At 41.5% G+C, this 25,566-nt stretch overlaps 1 protein-coding gene across 4 annotated transcripts in view; it reads right to left on the reverse strand.

Moving 5' to 3' along the window:
- Positions 1-25,566, reverse strand: part of NLGN4X (neuroligin 4 X-linked) — a 271,406-nt gene that overhangs the window by 232,739 nt on the left and 13,101 nt on the right. Inside the window, exons 2-3 of one of the 4 annotated variants that reach the window (XM_055085770.1) lie at positions 15,753-15,763; positions 15,314-15,344 (exon numbers count right to left, since the gene is read on the reverse strand). The exons of the other annotated variants lie outside the window; for them this stretch is intronic. Coding sequence (XP_054941745.1) covers positions 15,314-15,344; positions 15,753-15,763 — 42 coding nt within the window. The remainder of the gene's footprint in view (positions 1-15,313; positions 15,345-15,752; positions 15,764-25,566) is intronic. 4 annotated transcript variants of the gene reach the window in all.

Genomic DNA, 25,566 nt, shown 5'->3' on the forward strand with positions numbered 1-25,566 from the left:
GTCACTCCATGTGTCTCTTTCTCTCCCTCGTCTTCCTTTCTTCTCTTCCTCTTTTCTTTTCTTTGACCACACTTGCTTCTCTACACTCATTTCTCTTGAAAATGTGATTCGGTCTCATAACGTTAAATCCCATCTACTTTCTGGCGTCTCCTCAATGAGCATCTCCAGCCTATGCCTCTTGCTGCCCGTCCGCACCCCGACAGCCAGGTACCACTCAGACACCTCTTGTGGTTGTCCTTGATCTGTACCCGATCAATCCCCTTATTTCTACACTGCCCCTCCTACAATCTCCCTGTCCTCAGGAAATGCCAACCCCATCCTTTCAGTTACTCTGGACAGAGGACCTAGAGTCAGCCTTGACTTGTCTCTCATCTCACATCCATCATCAATCTATTGGTTCTTCCTTGGAAACACTCCCAGAATCCGAACACTTCACCTGGCAGCTCTCTACCTCCATCATCTCTTGACTGCATTATGACAAGGTCCACCTAAGTGGTCTCCCTACGTGTGCCCACACCTCCTGAGAGCTCATTTTCCAACCAGAACTCACGGAGCTCCAAGAAAAATGTAAGTCATAGCTTGTCACTCTTCTCCTCAGAGATCCGCTGAGGCTTCCCATCCCCATCACTGGAAAACTAAAGCCCTTTCAGTGGCTTGCAAGGTCGTGCACGGTCTGATGGCAGGCATCTGTCTACTCTCATCTCCACCGCTCCGCCTTAATCCTGCAGCTCCAGCCACATGGTCCCTGTGATAGTCCTTGAACACATCACGTTCTGTTGCTCTTCAGGGACTTGGCACATGCTGTTCCCTACTTCCAGAAAGCTCTTCCCTCACTTCCTTCAGACCTCTCGGGGTGGCATCCACCAACCTCTGCGCTTAAAGCAACAACGTGTCAGCCCAATCGTGTTATGCCGCCTCGTTTAATCTGCATTATTTTCCTCCATAGCATGAATCGCTATTGAAAATACTACATGTTCTTTTCTTTATTCATTTAAATTCCAGAAGGGGAAAGACACTGTCCACTATAGTCTATTATTTTACTACCTAGGAAAGTGCCATGCTCATAGTAGGTGCTCAATAAATATTTGGTGAATGATTAACTGAATGGCTATGCTTATGAATAAAGTAGCTCACAGACAGAAGATATAGGAAGATAGGGATCTTAACCATATTCAGTGTCTACTTGGATAATTATATACATACGTTAGGTCTCGATGAAAATATCAAGAGAAATGTTGTACTCAGTGAAGTGAGCTGGTGGATATGAAAATTTTTGAGTCAATACTTGGTGTTGAATTACTGATTTTTTTTTTTAGTGCAAAACAGCCATATGAGAAAAACAAATTCAGAGATATTTTCACAAGAAATACAAGAGTCAGGTAAGAATTAAGGAGAAAAAAATCAGGCAACACACATTCAACCTGAGTGTTGGGAACACATTAGGGAGTGGTGGGGAGTGTAGCTATGTGGCAAAGGGAATGCTGCCTCTGAAGGAAACACCCCCTCCTCATCCCCAGTCAACCACTGGCCCAGAGTTGCCAAACCTTACATAGTTTTGACACATGTTGTAAATGTGCTTTTTTTTTTTTTTGCAAAAATTTTCAGCATCTACAAATGGCCATAAATTTTAATTCTGTACACTGCTTTTTCAGGGCTTGCAAAGTTATGAAAATGTGACCTCTGTAAGATACAATCAGGGCACCGTTATACAGATCTGCCTCAACTTATGATGGGGTTACATCCCAATCAACCCACCGTCAGCTGAAAACGTCAGAAGTCGAAAATGCATTGAATACACCTAAGCTGCCCAACATCATGGCTTAGAACAGCCTACCTTAAATGCGTCCACAACACTCACATGAGCCTACGTTTGGGAAAATCAACCAACACAGAGCCCACTTTACAAGAAAGTGTTCACTATCTCATGTAATTCAGGGCATACTGTGCTGAAAGTGGAAAACAGGATTGTTGGATGGGTCTAGAAGGGTTGTCAGTGTATCTCTTGTTTACCCTCGTGACCACATGGCTGACAGCTCACCACCACTGCCCAGCAACACGAGAGAGCGCCAGACTGCACAGTGATAGTCTGGGAAAACCCAACATGCAAAGTATGATTTCTACTGAATGCAGATCACCTTCACACTATCAGAAAGTCCCAAATTTTTTTTGCAAACTATGGTTTCTACTGAATGAAGATCGCTTTCACATTATCAGAAAGTCCAAAATTGTTTTGCAAAGTATGGTTTCTACTGAATGAAGATCGCTTTCACACTAGCAGAAACTCCAAAATTTTTTTTCATGTTCACCCATTGTCACGTCGGGACCGTCTGTATTTATGTTACCATTGGTAGGGCTGGCATATGTATTATGAAGACAGCGACACTCCAGAAACAGCCCTAAGTAAAGAGGAGAGCAGTTAATTAATCCCCAGGAAAAAAAAAAATATATGCATCGTATCCTGTTACTGATTTGCAAAGTTGCTACCTAAGCTTCACTATACAGAACAGAGGCAGGAATCAGCATCTAGAGTACAAACGGGCATCTCTGAGCAGGACAGAGAAAGGCCAGTCCACAAAAAGATGGGCACTTTGATTGCAAACACTGTTTTAGTTGCCTTCACTCACCCAGCCCCCAGCACAACGCCTGGCACTTACTTGGAGCACAAGAAAAAAATCTGAGAGTCAGCTGAATGAAAGAACAGTATGGGAGCGGGTGAGTTCCTTAGTAGCGTAGTCAAGTCATCGTAAGGCTCATCGTTGCTAATAAAATTAGTAACTTCTGGCAGATGCAAACTAGTATATATAAGATGGATAAACAACAAGAACCTACTGCATAGCACAGGAAACTATGTTCACTATCCTGTGATAAACCATCATGGACAAGAATACGAAAAAGAATATATATATGCATAACTGAATCACTTGGCTGTACAGCAAAATTAGCACATTGGAAATCAACTATATTTCTATCAAATTTTTAAAAAATGAGTAACTGCTGGCATTAATTAAAAACCTCCCATGAGTCAGTCAGGCGCTGGGCTACAAATCTGCACAAATTATCTCGGGAATCCTTATAAAAGCCCTGTGAGGTAGGCACAATTTTTAGCTTCCCTTTACCATCAGATAACTGAGGTTTTCAGAAGGCATCTCACATGCTGAATTCCGGGCCTCAGAAGAGCAAGGGTATTCAAAATCGGACTCGCTCACCGCATTTCCCCTGCACATTTTTTTTTTTTTTTTGGCTGCGTCGGGTCTTAGTTGCGGCAGGTGGGATCTAAGTTGCGGTGCGTGGGCTTCTCTCTAGTTGTGGCGTGTGGGCTCCAGGGCGCGTGGGCTCTGTAGTTTGCGGCACGCGGGCTCTCCAGTAGAGGCGTGCAGGCTCAGTAGTTGCGGCGCACGGGCTCAGTTGCCCCGCGGCATGTGGGATCTTAGTTCCCTGACCAGGGATCGAACCCACGTCCCCTGCCTTGGAAGGCGGATTCTTTACCACTGGACCACTAGGGAAGTCCCTCTTTATTCTATTTCAAGTGGGACGCTGGTGAAGCGTATGAATGCAAAGAAGAAGAAAGAAAACAAATACAAAGCAGGCATGAGAATGACAAATCTGCAATTGTCTGATGTCATGTAACACATGCCCAAGGAACTTCAGACAATACAGTTGGTCCCGCAGGCATCACTCACAGTAAATAATATCTATGATGCCAAACCTCAGTCAACAAGTCTGGGTCTTCTATCTTCTCACTTCTGTCTAAGGACGCATGAATGTATCTTTCAATGAATTACAAAAAGCTTCATCCAAAGTCTACATTCCAGGGAAAATCCTGTTTAAAGGGCTAAGGCCTCTAAAAAAAAAAAAAACCTAATTGAAATAAAAAGCGTATTACCCTAAGGGTTTCAGGTAGGAGAAATCTTACTGTAAAGCACCGCCTGGGTTTCAACGTATAATATTCTAGAATATTCAAAATGCTTTCTGTGGTAATTATCCTACGACTAAAGCCCACTACATTGTTTGTCTCAATTCAGGTCTTCGTGATGGTCATCAGGTCATTAAGTGCAGGATATGCAGACACCAATAGTAGGGTAACGATAAAAACACAACCTGGGGCTTCCCTGGTGGCGGAGTGGTTGAGAGTCCGCCTGCCGATGCAGGGGACGCGGGTTCGTGCCCCGGTCCGGGAGGATCCCACGTGCCGCGGAGCGGCTGGGCCCGTGAGCCGTGGCCGCTGAGCCTGCGCGTCCGGAGCCTGTGCTCCGCAGCGGGAGAGGCCACAGCAGTGAGAGGCCCGCGTACCGCAAAAAAACAAACAAACAAAAAAACAAAAAAACACAACCTGACATAAGACAGGCATGTCAGGTTCTAATGCAATGAAAACTGTTGGTAATCCAAAAGCCCCAGACTTTTGTAGGTCTGTTGGCCCACAAGTTAACAACAACAGATGGAGATGCAACAAGATGTTGCGAGAGAATCTTCTTGGAGCCAGAATCAATTCTTTTTTTTTTTTTTAAGACATCTGGAAACTGCTGCTTTTTATTTACAGAAAGAGCAAAACCACTCTTCAAAACCCCTTCAGTCACAGAATTTTCCACTCCATCTTCTGAAGAAGCCACCTCAATTCCTTTCTCTGTTTCTGTGATCCAACTCTTTACCTCTTCTGAGATCACTACCAAAATTGAGAAACGCTTGGAGAAATAAATAGCAGTTGCGTTCTGTGGTGAGATGAAAGGGGTGCCTAGGACCTGAGCCGCCCAAGGTGAGAAAGATGGGTGAGCTTTTGGATTGTGTGTTCATCTTTCCTTCTCGCTGGGTGTAGGGAGCATGGCTTTTCCTCTCATCAGGATCCTGAATCAGGAAATTCATGGGGGAGACCTGGGAAAACCAAAGGTCCCAAGGCTCCCGGGAACTCAGTAGACATCTGGTTTCCCACTGGAGTTGTAACCGAGCAGGACCCTACAAGGCCCTCCTAGAATAGACCCCCACGTGTGTCCTTCACCTGTCTTTTGTCTGTAGAAAAACTTTAGTCAAAGAATACATTTAATCAGAGAAGTGAGAAGATGCAGAAAGATAGGAAAACAGTCAAGCAAGACAAGAGAGTAATACTTTAGCCATTCAACAAAGTCAAGGACCTTTATTTCTTCCTCAGGGTTACAGATCATATTCCGAGCCACGTCCTTTGAGCTCTTTTGCAGCTACTGAAACCCCCACCGGGTGGGAGAAGTTAACTACATGCTGCCCACCAGCACACAGACCCCAGACCGGTTGGAACCAGAAGGTTGATGATGCCGACTCCCGATGACCTCACCACCAACCAATCAGAAGAGTGTCCACAAGCTGACCACGCCCTGCTCCTTGAACACAGTTAAGACTTCTCACGACACCCTCCAGGGTGGGACACACAGTCCTGAGGGCGTTAGTCCACTGTGGCCCCCTTTGCCTGGCAAAGCAATAAAACTATGTCTTTCTACTTCACCCAAAACTCTGTCTCCGAGACGTAATCCGGCCCCGATGGCAATTAAAACAACACGCTAGTGAAACACTGGAGCATTCTCTCCCCATGCCCTCCGTGCAGCAGGCTGCATATTTACGACTCAACTTTGTGGGTTTCTCAGAGAAGAACCTGCCTGCAGATGGGAGAGGGGAGATGGCAGAAAAGAGTACAAAGTCCTTGGTTCAGGAGCCAGAACAAGGATTCCAGAGGCCCTCCTAGGGGAACCCCCCTCTCCCTTCTCCAGTATACCCAGAGGCATTAAATCAAGAGCAGGGCTTTTCAGTAGTCAGTGTATATAAATTACCCACCAAGGTATCTGCTCGCCCCAAGGAAATACATGATAAACTCATAGGAAATACTGTGGAGCCAGTCAGCAGCACAAACATGACAAACAAATAGGATCATCTATTTATTACAAAGATGGATGACCGGAATAAATATAAGGCATTCACTAAAAGTATATTAAATACCCCCCAGTGAATGGTAACAGAAACAGGAACAGTTATGAAGGGGGTCAAAAGAGACACCGGGCAAGAAAAGTAAGATGGTGGAACTGAAACTGTCAAAGAACTGGCTGAAATGAAAGAATTCAGCGAAATCAGCCAGTGAATACATGTGTGAGCCAAAAGGTAAAGTTATTTTCCCAGAAGACATCTGGGATGGAGAAACAGGAAAAAAAATCCCTTATATGCCAAGATATGGAAGACAAATATACACATCATCTAAGAGGACATTCATAAAAAGACAGCAACACAGATTAAAAGGCTGAGAGGAATTCTATTAGAAACAACGGGGGCTCCCCTGGTGGCGCAGTGGTTGCGCGTCCGCCTGCCGATGCAGGGGAACCGGGTTCGCGCCCCGGTCCGGGAGGATCCCACGTGCCGCGGAGCGGCTGGGCCCGTGAGCCATGGCCGCTGAGCCTGCGCGTCCGGAGCCTGTGCTCCGCAACAGGAGAGGCCCCAGCAGAGGGAGGCCCGCGTACGACAAAAAAAAAAAAAAAAAAAAAAAAAGAAATAACGGCCAACACTCAACTGTACACTTTTTAAATGATTAAACTGACTTATTTAATGTTTACATGAATTTTACCTCAATAAAAAAAGACCAAAAAAAAAAAAAAAAGAAAGAAAAGGAATAACAGGCTGAGACTTTCCATGCAGTAAAGAAAAATGTGTAAGGCTTAGGACTGAAAACTCGCAAGTTAAAGAACGAGCTTATTTTAAAAATCAAACCGAAAAATCAACTTCTGGACCAATTACCATAATTTTTAGTAACATTAAGGACACACGAAATAGGTTTCAAGCTTCCAGTGAGAAAAACAGCAAATAATGTGCAAATGAAGAGAAATCACAGTAATACGGGCATTTTCACACCAACGCAGGATAGAAACGGCAACACAGGATCTAAGTGGAATATTACTTTCTACAAGTTAAAGGGAGAGGAAGGAAGCCTAGGATTTTATATCCAGTGAAACCATCTTTTAAATGAAAAGGAAAACAAAATTTGCAAAAGTCTTATAAAATTTACTGCCTTAAGCCTTCTTGAAAATACTCTTGGAACGATTTATTTCTGCAAAGAGAGACATGGGTCCAGAACAAAGCATTATAATAAAGGTAAACATAGAGCATTAGTAGCCTCAGAAAACAGTCACTTAGAGCCAAAATTCCCTTAGCATCCAGCATGGTTGGCGGTGCAGGGGATTGAGGAGAGCCAGGCAAAGAACATAGTAAGTCTGTATCTTGTTCTGGGGAAAATTATGAATACTGAAACGTTTGATAGGTAATACTAAGAATAGTTATAGGTGTTAGGTTAAAATCTAATTGCACACTACAACTTTCAAGTAAGGAGAGGAAAACTTGATGAATCCACCCTATAAGACAGAGGAAAAAAACAGTATAACAATGAAGTTAGCAATAGAAACTCAGAGTTGTACAATGCAAGTTAGGAAAAGCAAAGAAAATAAATGAAAATCAAGCAAGCGTGGTAAACAGACTAAACAAAAAAATGACATGATTATAAGCTCTAGAAGAACTGTCACTGCAAAAATATAAGTGGGATAAACTGATACATTAAGAATACAAGCAGTTTTATCAACCTATTGTTGACAGTAGCTATATTTAAAACCGAGGGCTACGTAAACGAGATAGAAGAGACTAAAAAGATAGAGTATAAGATAAATTCACTGAAAAAATATCTGGGATGCAAATTTAGTATCAGATAAAAAAATCATAAATGTCATGATGGGATATTAAATGCTGGGGAAGGAGCAGATGAGAGAAAAGATGTAAATAACATATTTATGTAAGTCCCTCATAATAAAGCCTGAAACTGTGTAGAAAAGTAAATAATATAGGGCTTCCCTGCTGGCGCAGTGGTTAAGAGTCCACCTGCCGATGCAGGGGACACGGGTTCGTGCCCCGGTCCAGGAAGATCTCACATGTTGCGGAGCGGCTGGGCCCGTGAGCCATGGCCACTGAGCCTGCGCGTCCAAAGCCTGTGCTCTGCAATGGGAGAGGCCAAAACAGTGAGAGGCCCGCGTACAGCAAAAAAAAAAAAAAAAAAAAAGTAAATAATATATATTATACATGTATATGAAGTATATGTAAGGTATATCGTTAAATAACATATTTATATATTATTTAAATATATTTGTAATATTATGATAATTATACACTATACATAGTTATATATGTAATCTATAATCTATCTATATAGTATATAATAATTTAATTATATATTTATTTATAGATATTACATTTAATATTATATTATATATTGCATATAACATATATTAGTGTATATTATTATATTATTATATATTAATGTATAATATTATTATATAATACATAACATTTAAGATAAAAGAAATGTAAGAAAAATAAAATATTACAAGAAATTAAAACAGCACCTTCTTGGAACCGATCAAATTAGGAGAGAAAACGTTATCTGATAGATATATATGGAAATCTACGCCGCTCAAAACACACACGCAGACACTTATTTGTAAATATGCATATGCATGTGTATAGCACGGTGTATGTGAGTATGTGTGTATGTGTGTGGCTTTCAAGCACACACAGAATGTTTACAAAATGTTCCACTCATAATCAAATACATTTACAAGATAACAAGGAAGACTGGAAATAAATGAGCCATGGAGGCAAATAAAAAACTAGAATGACAGTAAAAGAATAAACACCAAGTGAATAACAAAATCATGTCTGACAGAGATGAGTAGAAATCTGTGAAATAGGGAACAAGAAAACAGTTAATTATGAAAATGAAACGTAATTTATTGAAAAGCTTCGTAACATAAGTGAACATCTGGTAACACTATTCGAGGAAAATCAAGAAATAATGAAAATAAATGAATGTACGGGGAAATCAGTGTAAGTAATCCTAAATAAAGTAAAAATACAAACAAAGAAAACTTTAATAATATAAGAAATCCTGCTAAAAAACCTAAATTTAAATAGATGTTTGAGAACATACTAATAAAACTTACAGACCAATAGATTTAAATAAACTAGCTAAAGACTATTAATAACATGAAGTAAATAATAACATGAAGTGAATAAAAACAATCTCCCACATAAAACTCACCAGCCAAGATAATGTTCAGGCAATTTCTAGTATGCCTTTCTATTGACATTTTGTTCAGACAATATAAAATGAAAGGAAGCAGTCAAATATTTTCGTAAGGTTAGTTTAACTTAGGTATCGAAAGCAAACAAGGACTGTGCGAGATCAGAAAACCAAGTCTAGAAAGTGTGGATGAAAAATGTCACCTGCCATATCAGTAAACGTGGGGTACTGTAGTCATCAAGCCCTCAGCCACTACAGCACAGCCCCACTCCCCCACCCCCCGGCCAAAGTTGAGCCCTGAGGGGACTCAGGATGGGAAAGAACATGATGCTCGCCCCAGGTAGCTGACGTGCAGATCAAAGGAATGCTTTCAATGAGTCCAGACTCTTGCCTCGCCCCATACATAGAAAAGTGCTAAATTCATTAACTTGAGATGTCTGGTTTTCTTTAATTAACAGTAATCTTTTGATGTTCCAACTACCTGGATTTTGTTGCAAAAACTCCTCTGCATCCAGGCTCCTCCCTACCTCTTCGAAGCAGTCCCTCAGAGCTACCTGAGACACTGTCTCCGGGGCTTGAAGTCCTCAGAAAGTCCACCGAATAAAACAAAACTCTTAACTTTTAGGTTGGGCATTGTTTTTTCAGTCAACAAAATCAAATTAAATTCAAATAATATTATAAATCAAATTCACTTATGAATGTACTGATGTAAACATCCTAAATGAAATATTAACAAACCAAATTTAAGAGAGTGCTGGCAATTTTTTAAAAGTTTGCATTATGATCAAAATGGGGTTGTTCCCAAAATGCACTAATATAAAAGAAATATATTATTAAATCAGGTGAAGAGGAAAAAAAAGAAGAGAGAAATCATGTAATCAACTGCAGAGATGCCAAGATGTGTTTACAACATTCACTACCTATTTATACTTAAAAAAAAATTTTTCAACTTAATAGAAAACTGGAAATCAAAGGTAATTTCTTTTATCTGATAACAGCCATTTGTAAAACATCTCTAGCCAAAAATCACATTTAGTTATCAAAGAGTGTTAGACTCATTTCCTATAAAATCATGAACAGGGATATAAGTTTGCACTAATGTAGTTCAATACAACACTGGGTGTCCAGGGTCAATGCAATGACACAGGAATAAAGGCAACAAAAGTATAAATATTCAAAAGGAAGGGAGAAAATGGTCGTTATTTGTGGATAGTTTGATCACTGTTTTGGAAATCACGCACTTTAATAGCTAAGGCACTACAAACAGTAGACAATCCAAAAAGACTGCTCAATATACAATCAACGTCCCCAAAGTCAAGACATTCTTTTATACCAGGAGCAGGAAATGACATGGAAAATAAGGTAATATTTACCAAGAAAATAAATTGCCTAACATATAATTTTAATAAAGCTAAAGTTAGAATTCAATCAGTAGTGAACTATGCCAGTTTATGGATGGGACTACATGAATTTGGAAAGGTATCTGTTCTTAAACTAATCTTTCAATTCAATACAGCTCACAACAAAGACAGAAGTTTGCAGAATTTGACACATTGATCTTCAATTGTATGTGAAAGAATAAACATCTTACAAAGAGGAAAGAGAACATTAAAGAAGAAAAAATAGATTATTCTATTTGATTCACATCTTGCTCTACTGCAGGAACTGACTGATGGATGGGACCAAATACAAAACCCATAGGTTGCCCTATGTATATATGGTGGACGTTAGTTTTTATTGGGTTATTTTTGGCAGGCTCTTTTTTTGAAATTTATTCTCTCTCAGCTCCACAGGGCTCTCTGCCCTGAACCCACAGGGTTCAGGGCAGAAGGAGAGAGTACCCTATAAATGGAAGACCTCCTGGCAGGTATGCCTAGCACAACCTCAATGGGTATTTGTAACTTCACATCAGGGCTCCCTACTATAGCTATTTCAGGGTTACCGCATGACCCTGTGCTGGTTTCCCTATATCCTGCCCCCATCTTTTAATATACTCCTTTGTATGTGGGTCATCTTTCCCTATCAGGACCCAGGCTGACACCACAAATCATTGGGAAGGGATACATTGTTTACCTTATATGTTGAAAACACTGGTTCACGATTTGGAGGAAAATAACACTGAATCCCTACCTCACACCATACATACAAATTCTGTTTAGATTAAAAATGCATGGATCAGGGGGAGGAATTGGGAGATTGGGATTGACACATATGCACTATTGATACTATGTATAAAATAGATAACTAATGAGAACATACTGTATAACACAGGGAACTCTCTACTTAATGCTCTGAGGTGACCTAAATGGGAAGGAAATCCAAAAAAGAGGGGATACATGTATATGTATAGGTGATTCATTTTGCTATACAGTAGAAAGTAACACAAGATTATAAAGCAACTATATACCCCAATAAAAATTAATATAAAAAAAGGCATGGACAAACCCTAACACTCCTAGAAAATTATGCAGGAAAACAATTTTGTGATCTTCGGGGAGATCAGGATTTCTTCAACGTGTCCTACTTCGAAAAAGAGGTAAGGGAGAAAAAAAAGGTCAAGGATTCGTCACTAAATCGAAACTATTCATTTTTGTTTCAACAAAGGGCATCAGAAATAGGGGTCATGATGGGAGGGAACTGGAGGAAGATATTTGTACTGTAGAAAACTATCGACGGTTGACCTTTTAAACCAGACCATGCTCACCTGTGTGCCTGGTGCCCTGTATGTCTTAGCTGGAGAACCAAGAATTGGGGTCCTGAAGGCAGGTGTGGCCTGAAGGATACACAGCCGCCTGGCAGGCTCCTCCTACCCCTGGCAGCCTCTCCCGTTTACACTACTGTAAATATTCTCAATACATAATGTGCCACCCTGTCATCGTTTTCGATTCTTGTCATAATAAGAAATAAAACTGAGAAGCCCTGGAGTAGATTATACAGGGGAACTTAAAAAGACTGCAAGTGCAATAGAAAATAATACTATTAAGATGCTTTTACCTAACAATACACTCTGAATATTTCCCCTATCACTAAATATTATCCTATAATGCAATTTTAATGGCTTGTATTCCATGCTTATATTGTATCTATAATTACATAACAAATTCTAGACTGTTAAAAACTATTGCATCCATTTTATTTTTCTTTTTGCTATCCTAAGCACTTGGCAATGAAAATCCCATATACCGGCATGGTTCTGCACATGTCCATTGACCTCCTGAGAATAAAATTCCTTGTCGTGCAATGTATTCCTGGCACACATGCCTAGCATTTGCTACCTATCGCCGTGCTTTCTCCCAGGAAGATTAGGACAATGCGCAAACATTCCGGCACTGCGTGGGTAGGCATTTCACCCTGTCCGCAGCTCACGGGGTTTTACGGGAGGGAAGAGGAAATGATTCCGTGAAGTACAACAGCTGCAGAGAAAACTCAAGTCCTCCTTCCAGACACAAAAAGAAAACATGGGTCTGATATTTACGCAGAAATTTATGTCAAATTTAACAGATAATTTGCATCAGTTATACTTTGTATGCCTCAGTCATTAGCCACTTCAAAGACTTATAGGGATGAATACAACCCTTGCCTGCTGGCAGAGCATTACTTGTCCGTTTAGAAGGGAAGCAGGTCACCTAATGAAAACAGGAAAGGATGGAGAACAATTCAAAGGGCAGATAACCTCCCATACAGACAGGAAGTAGCTTTGAAGTCAGAGAGGCAGAGAAGGCATTTTGGAAAAAAGCTTCGTTGAATCCACTTATTGATGTGTGACGCTGCCTGTCTACATTTACAAGCTACACAGACCAACAGGCATCCCTAAGTATACTCATGCCTGCAAAACATTCCATTCACAGGGAGCAGACTGCTTTTTAGCAAGGTCTTTACCTTGTCCTTATTTTTTGCAACATTTCTCTCTTTCCATTAAAAGATGACAGACGGCAAGTGTAGGAGTTGCATCTCTGTGCCTGAAAAGAGAACTCTGCTTGCTTCCTGGGTCTCCATCAAGGGTGGGTTAAAAACTGAAGAAATCTGTCTGTGTGGAGTACTTTGCGGCAAAAATGTATGTTAACATTTCAAGATCCAATGAAAGAGTTCCCTGCCCCCCAAAAAAACCCCACAAAGCAAATGTAAAACAAAATCATACACAAACACCCAAGACTGACAATTTTTCAATACTAAAATGTTTAAAAAATCCTATTTGGGGAAGGAACCCAAGTGCTCATCAACACTTGAATGGATGAATAGCATGTGGCCTGTATACCATGGAATATTACTCAGCCATCAAAAATGAAATAATGCCATTTGCAGCAACATGGATGGACCTAGAGATACTAAGTCAGACAAAGACAAATATTATATGATATCATTCATGTGAAATCTAAAAACATGATACAAATGAACTTATTTACAAAACAGAAATATACTCACAGACATAGAAAACAGTACGGAGGTTCCTCAGAAAACTAAAAATAGAATTATCATATAATCCAGCAATCCCACTCCTGGGCACATATCCAGACAAAACTCTAATCCAAAAAGATACATATGCACCCCTAGGTTCACAGCAGCACCATTTACAATGGCCAAGACACAGAAGCAAAGTAAATGTCCATCGTCAGAGGAATGGATACAGAAGATGTGGTACATACATACAGTGGAATACTACTCAGCCATAAAAAAGAATGAAATAATGCCATTTGCAGCAACATGGGTGGACCTAGAGATGATCACACTAAGTGAAGTAAGTCAGACAGAGAAAGACAAATATTATATGATATCACTTCTACATGGAATCTAAAATATAATACAAATGAGTCTATATACAAAACAGAAAGAGACTCACAGACGTAGAAAGCAAATGTATGGTTATCAAATGGGGGAGGGATAAATTACGAGTTTGGGATTAACAGATACACATCACTATATATAATAGATAAACAACAAGGACCTACTGTATAGCATGGGGAATTCTACTCAATATCTTGTAATAGCCTATAATGGAAAAAATGTGAAAAAAGTACACACACACACACACAGCTTTATATATATATAAAGCTGAATCACTTTGCTGTACACCTGAAACTAACACAATATTGTAAATCAAATATACTTCAATTAAAAAAAGCCTATTTGACTATCAAATGTATGGTATTCAATTTCTATACCAATTGTGAAAAAAGCTTCCTAATCTTTACAAGATTCCCCATGCCACGTTTGTTTCTAGAAATGTCCATCTTATAAGTGGATTTTGCCTCAGTCCCTCATACAACAGTGTCATTATATTTTACCATATTGAAATTCCACAAGAAACCTTCTGAAATGGAGAAAAGCACTTAGTGTGAATTCACTATTGCTGCTCTTGTTAAAAGAGGTATTCACTAAGGCCAGACACTTACCTAAAGCAGACGTGTTTTTGCAACCAAGCTTTCTTTTCATTTTTAAGATTTTGTGCCCCAGCTTTTTCCCACTCAACTCTGCTGCTGGTGGCATTAATTCTGTTTCATGCACTCCTAATAAATCACTGCAGCTCCACTCTCCTGGCTCTTCTGTAAATCTGGCAAGAATGATGTTAATTGTGCATGAAAAATATATTAAAACTGTAAATCATCACTATTTTCCAGCAGGATGGGAGTAACAAATCTAAAGTAACAAATCAATTCCTCTTCCCTTTGTCCGTATTTGGCCAGAGGCCATTATATTAAAAGCACAAAATCACAGGCTGTCTTTCATCAATTAGGCCTTATTGTTCGTTTCTGAGTCTAATCAAGAACAATATAAAATGTACCACAAATCCCATGATAATGACCACTGACTAATTTTGTTAATGATGGTGGAAGACTGTCTGTATGGTACATTCTTTGGAGTATTCTGATACGGGGACATTTTTGTACCAGTTGTATATAAAAGGGCCAAAGTATTTCTTTTTGATGTTTCCTTCTAGCTATAATCATGGCATAGAGGAAGGAGCTCTTGGGTAATTCTCTATCACTTCCTAATGGCAACAGCTAAATTCTTCTTTATGTTCCATGCAATAGTAAATAGATTATTTTTTCTACCAAGGATGAAAGATTGATCTTTTATTTTTAAATGTACCTATAGATATTCCCTTCGAATCTTGCTACACTGCTCGATATAGACAGCAGCACAAAAAAATTTTTATAACCTAACTTGGGAAGCAGAAGCAACCAAATATAATATCTACCAATAGACTTTTCTATGCCAAAATTAAAAATAAAAAGTAATTGAGACAACAGTCTCCTATTTTTCTTGTATGCACTCTCTCCTCCTCTAAATGCTCTGTGTCTGGATAAAGAAGCTCAGCAAACTAATCATCAGATAAATTAACCCATCCGTCAACTTGCTGGATGGGTGATCTAATCCCTTCTCACTTCTCTGATGGTCCTCGGAAATGAGGTGCCACAATGGAAACAAGTAAGTCTTTCATGGTCAGAAATTCAGGCATCAGGCCAAGACAACGATGGGACAGATCACCTCTCTGCAGAATACATCAAATGACACCATCTAGATGTCAGCTGAGGCCAAGATGAATGAGTGAACAAAGAACGGGCCGCCTGAGTAATTAATCTCCAAATGCAAATCAGAGTCTGTCATCTGACTGCTTAAAAACGTTCCTTCACGGGACTCTGGCTGTCAACAAGACAATGCCCAAAGAGGATAAAGGAGATCATACGTGAAACACGCCTGCTGTAGTGCCCGGCACTTGCGCACGAGGTCAGGCAACGTTGGGCTCTCTCCCCCCTTCACTGCCCAGCTGGAAATCTACTGCAAGGTGGCTGCAATCTGCCTCTGCGGGAATTTATCTGACGGATCACACTGTTCTCTGTCTTCAGCGTTTCCCAAGCACTCCAGCAGGTGGGCACCAGGGAGACCCCTGAACATGCACATTGCACAGGACAGCCGCTCACGACAGAGGATGTCAGTAGTGCTGAGGCTGAGAAGTGCCAATGGTGGGAGAAACAGTGGCTGAACGCTGAGATCATAATCACTTTGCCACCACTAACGTTTTAGGAATGTATGCATTTATCCATGAGGAATATGGACTTGCTAAAAATATAAGACCTACATATATATACTCTGCACATGTTGGGTTTTTTGATGCTGTTGTTCAGTGTTCTGCGATGAAGTTACATGAAGAATTCTTGCAAAGATGACAAGACTGTGTTCCACAAAGAGCAAAGTGAGGTCACGCTCCTATTCCACACTGAGATAGTCTCACCTTACTGATGCGGCCCCCGTGCAGAGGGCTGTAGATGAAATGGGAGACATACATTTATACAGTCACATCTCGCGTGCACCACACATTAACCCGGGTACAGAGGATGCAGGGATCTCTAAAACGTGAAAGAACAGTGCCCGTTGAATATCCTCTTATCCTCATAGCAACCCTGTATCCGACACACCAGCCCTGGGTTCACTCCTAAAGCTTGCACGTCCAAGTCTGACATCTATTATTTAATCATCTAACCATTTAGAACCTAAAGATGGTATTACTGATTGAGCCGTGGATTATGCATGTTAGAGGTCATGGAAAAATGACGGAATGGGTCTGTAATTTGTCCATGGTGTGTCTCAGGACATGCAGCTACCCACGCCTGAGGCAGGTTCTGAACACAGACCTCAGCTCCTTGTTCCTTCACGGTCAAGGAGTTCTAAGGAGAATCCTCTGTCAGGAGTGGGTGTGTCCCCAGCTACCACCTTCCATTTTCCATAGCTTCCATCCATCACCTGCTAAGTTCTGGATTTGCTGGTGCCAGGGCAGGCATATGCTGGTTAGGCTCCCTGGCCGGATGTGCTAGCCACAGAAGGGCCCTGATGGGCTCCAGACACATCCATGCTACAGAGCCTGGATGCACAAGCTGTGGTCCAAAAGGAAGAAGAATTCAAGGCAGACTGGTTCCGCTCTCTGCCCTCGACTCTGGTTATAGCCAACTTGCCCCCGTACTTTAGATATTATTCGTAAGCATGTACTTACATGCAATAAATGAAAGCAGGCTACGGTACTTCATTCCATGAATATATCATAAATCACCCCTCACCTGTTTTATTTATCTTTTATTTCCCCGATCATAAATGTAAATTCTTAGCCATAAATCCCTAGGAGCATTCAAAAAAATTATTTTGTTAAAATGGATTGCTTGAGGCAGAGCTACTGGTTCAAAAGTTACGGACATTTTTATTCTTTTCACACATACTGCTATGTTGCTTTTCCAAAAACCATGCTTTTGCATATACCAATTTACAAAAACGCCTACCAAGAAAAGTCATGCATACACCATAAAACTCTTAAAAGAGAACACAGGCGAAACATCCTCTGACATAAATCATAGCAATGTTTTCTTGTATCAGTTTCCCAAGACAAAGGTAATAAGAGCATAAATGAACAAATGAGACCTAATCAAACTTAAAAGCTTTTGCACAGCAAAGGAAATCATCAACAAAAGAAGAAGACAACCTACGGAATGGGAGAAAATATTTGCAAACGATGCAACCAACAAGGGGTTAATGTCCAAGATATACAAACAGCTCACACAACTCAATATTGAAAAAAAACCAGTAAAAAAAAGAAGTGGGCAGAAGACCCAAGTAAACATTTTTCCAAAGGAGACATACAGATGGCCAACAGGCACATGAAAAGATGTTCAACATTGCTGATTATTAGAGAAATGCAAATCAAAACTGCAATGAGGTACTACCTCACACTGGTCAGAACGGCCAGAAAGACTACAAACAATAAATGCTGGAGACGGTGTGGAGAAAAGGGAACCCTCCTACACTGTTGGTGAGAATGTAAATTGGTGCAGCCACCGTGGAAAACTAAAAAACTAAAAATAGAACTACCATATGATCCAGCAATCCCACTCCTGGGCTTGTATATACAGAAAAGAGGAAAACTCTAGTTCGAAAAGATATATGTACCCCAATGTCCATAGCAGCACTTTTTACAATAGCCAAGACATGGAAACAACCCAAGTGCCCATCAACAGACGATTGGTTTAAGAAGATGTGATATATACACACATACACACAAACACTGGAATATTACTCGGGCATCAAGAAGAATGAAATATTGCCATTGGCAGCAACATAGATGGACCTAGAAATGATCATACTAAGTGTCGTAAGTCAGACAGAGAAAGACAAATATTATATGACATCAATTATATGTGGAATCTAAAAAACTGTACAAATGAACTTATTTACAAAACATAAACAGACTCAGACATAGAAAATGAACTTATGGTTACCAAAGGGGAAAGGTGGGAGGGATAAACTAGGAGTTTGGGATTAACAGATACAAACTACTATACATAAAACAGATAAACAACAAGGACCTATTGTATAGCACAGGGAACTATATTCAACATCTTGTAATAACCTATAATGGAAAAGAATCTGAAATATATAAAGTGGAATCACTTTGCTGTATACCTGAAAGTAACACAAGATTGTAAATCAACAAAAAAAAGTCATGCATACACATTACTTTTGGCATAGAATATTGTTTTATTACATCTTTGCTGATATTAATAGGTGAAACCGTGTTTTCTTTTATTAAAGCACATTTAATTACTCTTAAGAAAACTATACAGGCAAGAGTCAGACAGACTTAAAGCCAAATTCTGGTTTTTTTCCTTTTACAAACTGGCCAACTTAGGAAAAGTAGGAACCACCCCCGGCTCCACTTTCCTCATTTGTGACATGGTATTTTGGAGCACGATTAGGTGTCCTCACTGATAGAGGATGTCCAAGCTTTAGTGCAAAGTGTCTGCTAGACAAGCTCACTCACTGAATGCCACCTACTATCATCTTCATTACCATCACCATCAACACCCTCCTCACCTCTCTCACTGTCATTATCATCATTTCCATCATCACAGTCCTCATCACCGTGACCACCACAATTATCAACACAAAATCATCATCTTCACTGCTATCATGAACACCATCATCAGCATCCTGAACATTATGATCATCACCATCATCAGCATCATCACCACCATCAACCTCTTCATTGCCATCATCATCACCATCACGGTATCATCACCTCCGTCACCCTCATCTCGTCATCATCATCACCATCACCATCTTCATTGCTATCAATAACACCATCATCAGCATCATCAAAATTATGATCATCACCATCATCAGCATCATCACCCACCATCAACCTCTTCATTGCCATCATCATCACCATCACAGTATCATCATCTCCGTCACCCTCATCTCGCCATCACCATCACCATCTTCATTGCTATCATCAACACCATCATCAGTATCATCAAAATTATGATCATCACCATCATCACTACCATCATCCCCATCAACCTCATTGCCATCATCTCGTCATCACCATCACCACTACCATCATCAGCGTTATCATCACCATCTTCTTTTTCATTGCTCTCATCCTCAGCATCATCACCAGCATCACTACCACCAGAATCATCTATTATTATTACTACTACTACGATTATTATCTATATTTATTCATCTATCGGTTGGTTGTTCACTTTGGCCACTGGGATGTTAGTCTTTTATTTAAACTGATTTGATTTTAAAGATCTACCCACATAAACCCTTGTTGCAAGTCCGTTAATTAAACTGCCTACAGATACAGTTTACAACTAGGTCCCCTAGGAGGTCACTTCCAAAAGTTACCCTAGGGTAGGCTATTTGGACCATGGTTTCTTGAATTATTTCCTATTTTTTTCCTAATGGCAGAAAGGAGTGTTTGTTTACACTTGGTTTAAAAATGCGTCGGGTCGAATTTTCTGAGGTCCTTTCTGTGCCTATTATTCATACAATTTCACATATCAGGAAACATATGATATTCAAGCAGTGATATAACAGGACTATTATTATCATCATATGTAAACACATCTTGTTCATGACTATTATAGAAAAGATCTTTGTCGGCATCACCTTTGGGGTCACCACAATGCATATTCTTGGGGCCCATCTGTCGTCATCGTCTTCAGGGTCATTAAAATGCAGATTCTTGGGGCCCACTCGCCCAAGTTAGTGAGCCAGTGGGGGCCTGGATGAAGCCCAGGAATCTGCATGTGAAAAACTTCCTGGTTAGTGTGGGAACAACTGCTCTGTAGCATGAACCTCTGGACTCTGTCCTGCATGTCTGTGTGTTAACTAGCAGATTCCCAAATGACTTCACGAAGCTATTTCTTTACATCAAAGGTCAGCAAACTTTTTCTATAAAGGACAAGATAATACGTACTTTAGATTTTTAACCTATATGGCCCGTGTTGCAGCTATTCAACCCTGCCACTGTAGTGTGACAGCAGCCACAGAAAATGGGCCAATTACTGGGTGACGTGTTTTGCAAAGAGAGGCAGCAGCAAGAGGCACTCAGCCTCTGAGTTCTACTGTCCACTCCTGCTTCACGTTTTCTGCAAGGCAGTGAGGCCCTCTTTTAGCGCAATACTTGTCCTTGCTGGGCTTCTCAATTTTCGTAAGAGCACATCTCTCGATATTCTCGGTAGCTCAGTTGATGACAGAGCACGTTGCGGTGCAATTAACTGATCACAGTAGCTGCCCTTCGGAAGCTTGAGCAAAGACTCCCAATTCACTCACGCGGTCTTTTAAACAGTGCTCAGCTCAGAGAATCAATATGAACATCAGCCTCTGGGCTCCATCCTTGAACACGTGATTCATGTTCCCCACAGCCATTCGGTCAAACACGTGTCCTTCCAATTCCTACTCAGCGTATTCTGACCCTGTGAGTCTGGAGCCCGTGTCCCTCTGGATAGTTCCAGATCTCCCCAACTTGCTACATCATAGCGTCGATGATGCTTAATAGTGATTCCAGGTGGTTGTCCATCTTCTCCTGTGTCGTTGCAAGAGAAGGGGTGGGACCACATTCAGCCAAGTGGCCTGACAATTAGAAGCTACCCGATAAGTCATTCACCGAATGCATGAATCCAAGGAAAAACTGTGTATGTGTTCATGTCAGGGCCCACAGAGTAGGAAACGTTAACAAACAAAGCCAAAGAAAGTCAGTGATGTAAGGTTACTAGTGGTGCCTGCTTGGATTTACAGAGCTGCAGGAGAACAGAAGACCAGGTCTGACCACCATCCTGAGGAGCTACCCACGTCAAACCCTCACAAAAAAAAAGCTCAATGAGAAGCAAGCAGCAGCCGGGTATGACCTCCTGTGCTTCTTGCAGAATCCCCTGATAGAGAACGGAGGAAATGAACTAACTTGTCGACCAATTTCCCAACAGCCGCCCACCACCCCCCATTGCAACTTTTCCCGTTAAAGGCTTAGGCTGAAAGTCGTTCAAATACAATTTCACTTTCCGTCAGATCCACTCCCTAAATTGGGGGATCCTTTAGCAAACCCGACCCTTTAGCTGGAATTTTTTTTTTTTTTTTTTTTGCACCAAGTGGCCTGTGGTTTCTTAGCCCCCCGACCAAGGACTGAACCCATGCCCCCAGCAGTGAAAGCAGGCTTGGCTGCACCAAGTGGCCTGTGGTTTCTTAGCCCCCCGACCAAGGACTGAACCCATGCCCCCAGCAGTGAAAGCAGGCAGTGCCAACCACTGGACCACCAGGGAAGTGCCTAGCTGGAACTCTTAAAACAAATGGCGGGCATATCAGGTTCCACCCTGTCCTAACCAGTCTGTCCCACGTCAGGTCAAGTTTTCCATCTGGAGTTACAGCGTATGTTACCCCTGATTTTGCCATCAGCGAACACATTCCAGACCCAGAAGTGTCTCTGGAGTGTGATGCCCAGTGTGGATCAGGTCTCAACATAAATTTCCTCAACGGCTGGATGTTCCTGTCACTTTATATATATGTCACCCAGAGGTCCAGATGCTTACAAAACAGCAGTAACACCTCATAAGCAAGGTTTCTCATTTTCAAATCTCTAGGTCCTTCTTTTGGCTGAAAAGAAAACAGTCTAGGGAAGGCTGTGCCATCCATGTTCACTTCCTATCCCATTAAGCCATACTACTCTTTCTTGCCTGGTTACTATCCCGAATATGAGGAATAACAATGAACATCAATGAGTTTTGCCTGCTCCGCATTCGATTTCCCTTTGGAGAACTGTCTTGTCTGAATCTACCCTAAGCTAATTCCTGCTGGACTCACCCATCCCTCTTTCCCATCCAGAAATGTCTACCTAACCCAGGCCATGCCAATCCAAGGGACTCTTTCCTCTAGATATGGAAATTGGTTCAAAGTTGGCCTGTGACCCAAGCTGGGCCCAAAAAAAATCACCCCCAGGCCAATACGCTTCTCTGAGTTCAATGGTGACGTCACAGGGAAATGCTGGTGACCATTTTTTGCCATCAAATGAAGACAGCGTCTCTGAGAAGAAAGTCAACATAGAGAAAGAAAGATGGACCCAACCTTTCCGGTGACTAATGGTAATGATTCAGATCCGAGAGCACCATCTCTGAGGTTACAACCACTGCTAGAACTCTCAGGGCGTAGACCCAATGAAGCCCTTTTTCCCCTTAGGTGAACTGAACTTGAATTTACTTCACTTGCCATCTAAACATTTCTAAGTAATAACCAGTTTGATGAGCTCAAAATCCATATCCCTCCAACCAGGGAGACTTGAGTTATAATTGGGCCAACTTTTGAAATCCATTTATTTTACCTATCACGTTTGCATCCATTATTGAATGCTGCATAAAAAATGATCACAAATGGCTAAATGGCTTACAGTAATCTATTTTTTTTTTTTTTAATCACAGTTTCTGTGGATCAGGAATCCAGGTACAGCTGAACTGGGTTCTCTGTTTGAGCATCTCTCATGAGGTTTCAAACGAAGGTGTTGGCCAGAGCTGGGGTCTCTTCTGAAATCTGAGTGACTGGGCAAGATCAGATTCCAAGCTCATGTTGTTGTTGGTTGGATTCAGTTCTTTGCAGCCTGTTGAACTGAATGCTTCAGCTCCTTGCTGGCTGTTGATCAGATGCAGCCTTCAGTTTCCTTCCATGGGGATCTTTCCGACATGGCAGTTTATTCCAACAAAGCATGAAAACCAAAAAGACAACAGAAATGATCTGCTAGTAAGACATAAAATCCAAGCCAATGCAATGTAACCATGGCAGTGACATCCTATCCCCTCCATCATATCCCATTGGTTAGAGGGAAGTCCTATGTCCTGCCCATCCTCAAGTAGAGGGAACTCCACAAGAGCACAGCTACCAGCACACTGGGGTAATGCAAGGCCTTGCTGAGTCGGTCCAACACACACATCTACACCCAGTGTTGGTGATGCCTGGAACTTTCCAGGGAAAGATGAGAACACTTAGGGCCTGAGAGATATGGACTGAGATGTCTCAGAAGGAAGACTTGGGCCTGCTGATGGCCTGAAGTTGATTCTCAAAGAAGACAAGGAAGTATAGGATGCAGTAGTAGGATCAGTCTTTCCTCAGGAGCGAGAGTTCAGTAGAAGGATGTCACGTTCATGTTCTGGATCATTAATGCATAGAATCTTCCATTTGGAAAACTACTGCCTTGGGGGATGGGAAGCCAAGATGTTCTTCTCTGGTGAGGAGAGGGGGAGAAGACGTCCAGGAGACCACGAGGGTGTCAGGAGAGCTTCCCAAAGACAGAGACGGCTTTAGGAACCGTGAATGTGGATGACAGCTGTTCTAGCTTCTTCTGGCCGAGGCAGGAGGTAAAGACAGAAAATACAAAGTCCACGTTGTATTAAGATTGCTAGCACTATTGGAACAAATGACCGCCAACTGGGTGGCTTAAATCAACAGAAATTTAAAGGGCACACTGTTCCGCAGGACAGATATCCAATATTAAGGAGTCAACAGGGTTGGTTCCGTCTGTAGGCTCTGAGGGAGACTCTGTTCCTTGCCTCTGTCTCAGCTCTGCGTTTTTGGTGTTTTTCATCAATCCTTGGTGGGTTTGGGCTTGGAGACGCATGTCTCCAATCTCTGCATCTCTGCCTCCATCTTCCCATGGTCTCCTCCCTGGGAATCTCTGCTGTCTTCATTCTGTTCTCCTCTTCCCCCCGCTACTCCCTCTTTCTTCCTCCTCCTCCTCCTCCTCTTCTTCTCCTCCTTCTTCCAATTTAAGTGCTCAATACCTATTTATTAAATTCACCATTTGGTCACAGTGCAGGTGTGAACACCTGTGCTAAGATTCTAAGGTCCAGTCTCTTACCTTTGTTTATTAATTAATTTATTTATTTTGGGCCGTGTTGGGTCTTCGTTTCTGTGCGAGGGCTTTCTCCAGTTGCGGCGAGCGGGGGCCACTCTTCATCGCGGCACGCGGGCCTCTCACTATCGCGGCCTCTCTTGTTGTGGAGCACAGGCTCCGGACGCGCAGGCTCAGTAGTTGTGGCTCACGGGCCTAGTTGCTCCGCGGCATGTAGGATCCTCCCAGACCAGGGCTTGAACCCGTGTCCCCTGCATTAGCAGGCAGATTCTCAACCACTGCGCCACCAGGGAAGCCCCAGTCTCTTACTTTTAAGAGCCTTTTTCCCAAGAGAGACAAGAAGGACAAACTGTTCTTGGTGATGTGTTTGACTATCTTTCCTAGGAAGGAAAGATTTCGTTTCTTTCTGACATGTTGAGGAAAACATCCACTTGGATTCCACGGGTGAAGCTTCATAGAGAAGGTATGGCTTCCTGGAAGTTTGTTTTTTTCTTTTTATGGAGTCCTAGACATGAAAGAAGTGAGACTTACAGGGCTCTTTTTTTTCTTCTCCCACTCCCAACACCCACCTCTGGTAACCATCAATCTGTTCTCAGTAACTATGAGCTTGGCTTTTTTGTTTTTTGTGGGTTTTTTTGCGGGGGGGTGTTTAGATTTCACATATAAGTGAAAAATAAAGTATTTGTCTTTGTCTGACTTACTTCACTTAGCATAATGCCCTTGAGATCTGTCCACATTGTTGCCAATGGCAGGATTTCCTTCTTTTAATGGCTGAATAATATTCCACTGTATATATATCACATCTTCTTTATCCACTCATCCATCGATGGACACTAGACTGTTTCCATATCTTGGCTATTGTAAATAGTGCTGCAACGAACATAGGAGTGCAGATATCTTTCCAAGTTAGTATTTTTGCTTTCTTTGGATAAATACCCAGAAGTGGGTTTGCTGGATCATATGGTAGTTCTATTTTATTTTTTTGAGGAACCTCCATACTGTTCTCCATAGTGGCTGCACCAATTTACATTCCCACCAACAGTGCAGGAGAGCGCCCTTTTCTCCACACCCTCGCCAACACTTTGTCTTTTCAAAAGTAGCCATTCTAACATGTGTGAAGCGATATCTCGTAGTTTTGATTTGCATTTCCTTGATGATTAGTGATGTTGAGCATCGTTTCAAGTACCTGTTGGCCATCTGTATGTCTTCTTCAGAAAAGGTCTATTCAGATCTTCTGCCCATTTTTATTTTTATTTTTTTTTTTGCGGTACGCGGGCCTCTCACTCTTGTGGCCTCTCCCGTTGCGGAGCACAGGCTCCGGACGCGCAGGCTCAGCGGC

The sequence above is a fragment of the Physeter macrocephalus genome, chromosome 7 (genome assembly GCF_002837175.3).
Source record: "Physeter macrocephalus isolate SW-GA chromosome 7, ASM283717v5, whole genome shotgun sequence".
NCBI lineage: Eukaryota > Metazoa > Chordata > Mammalia > Artiodactyla > Physeteridae > Physeter > Physeter macrocephalus.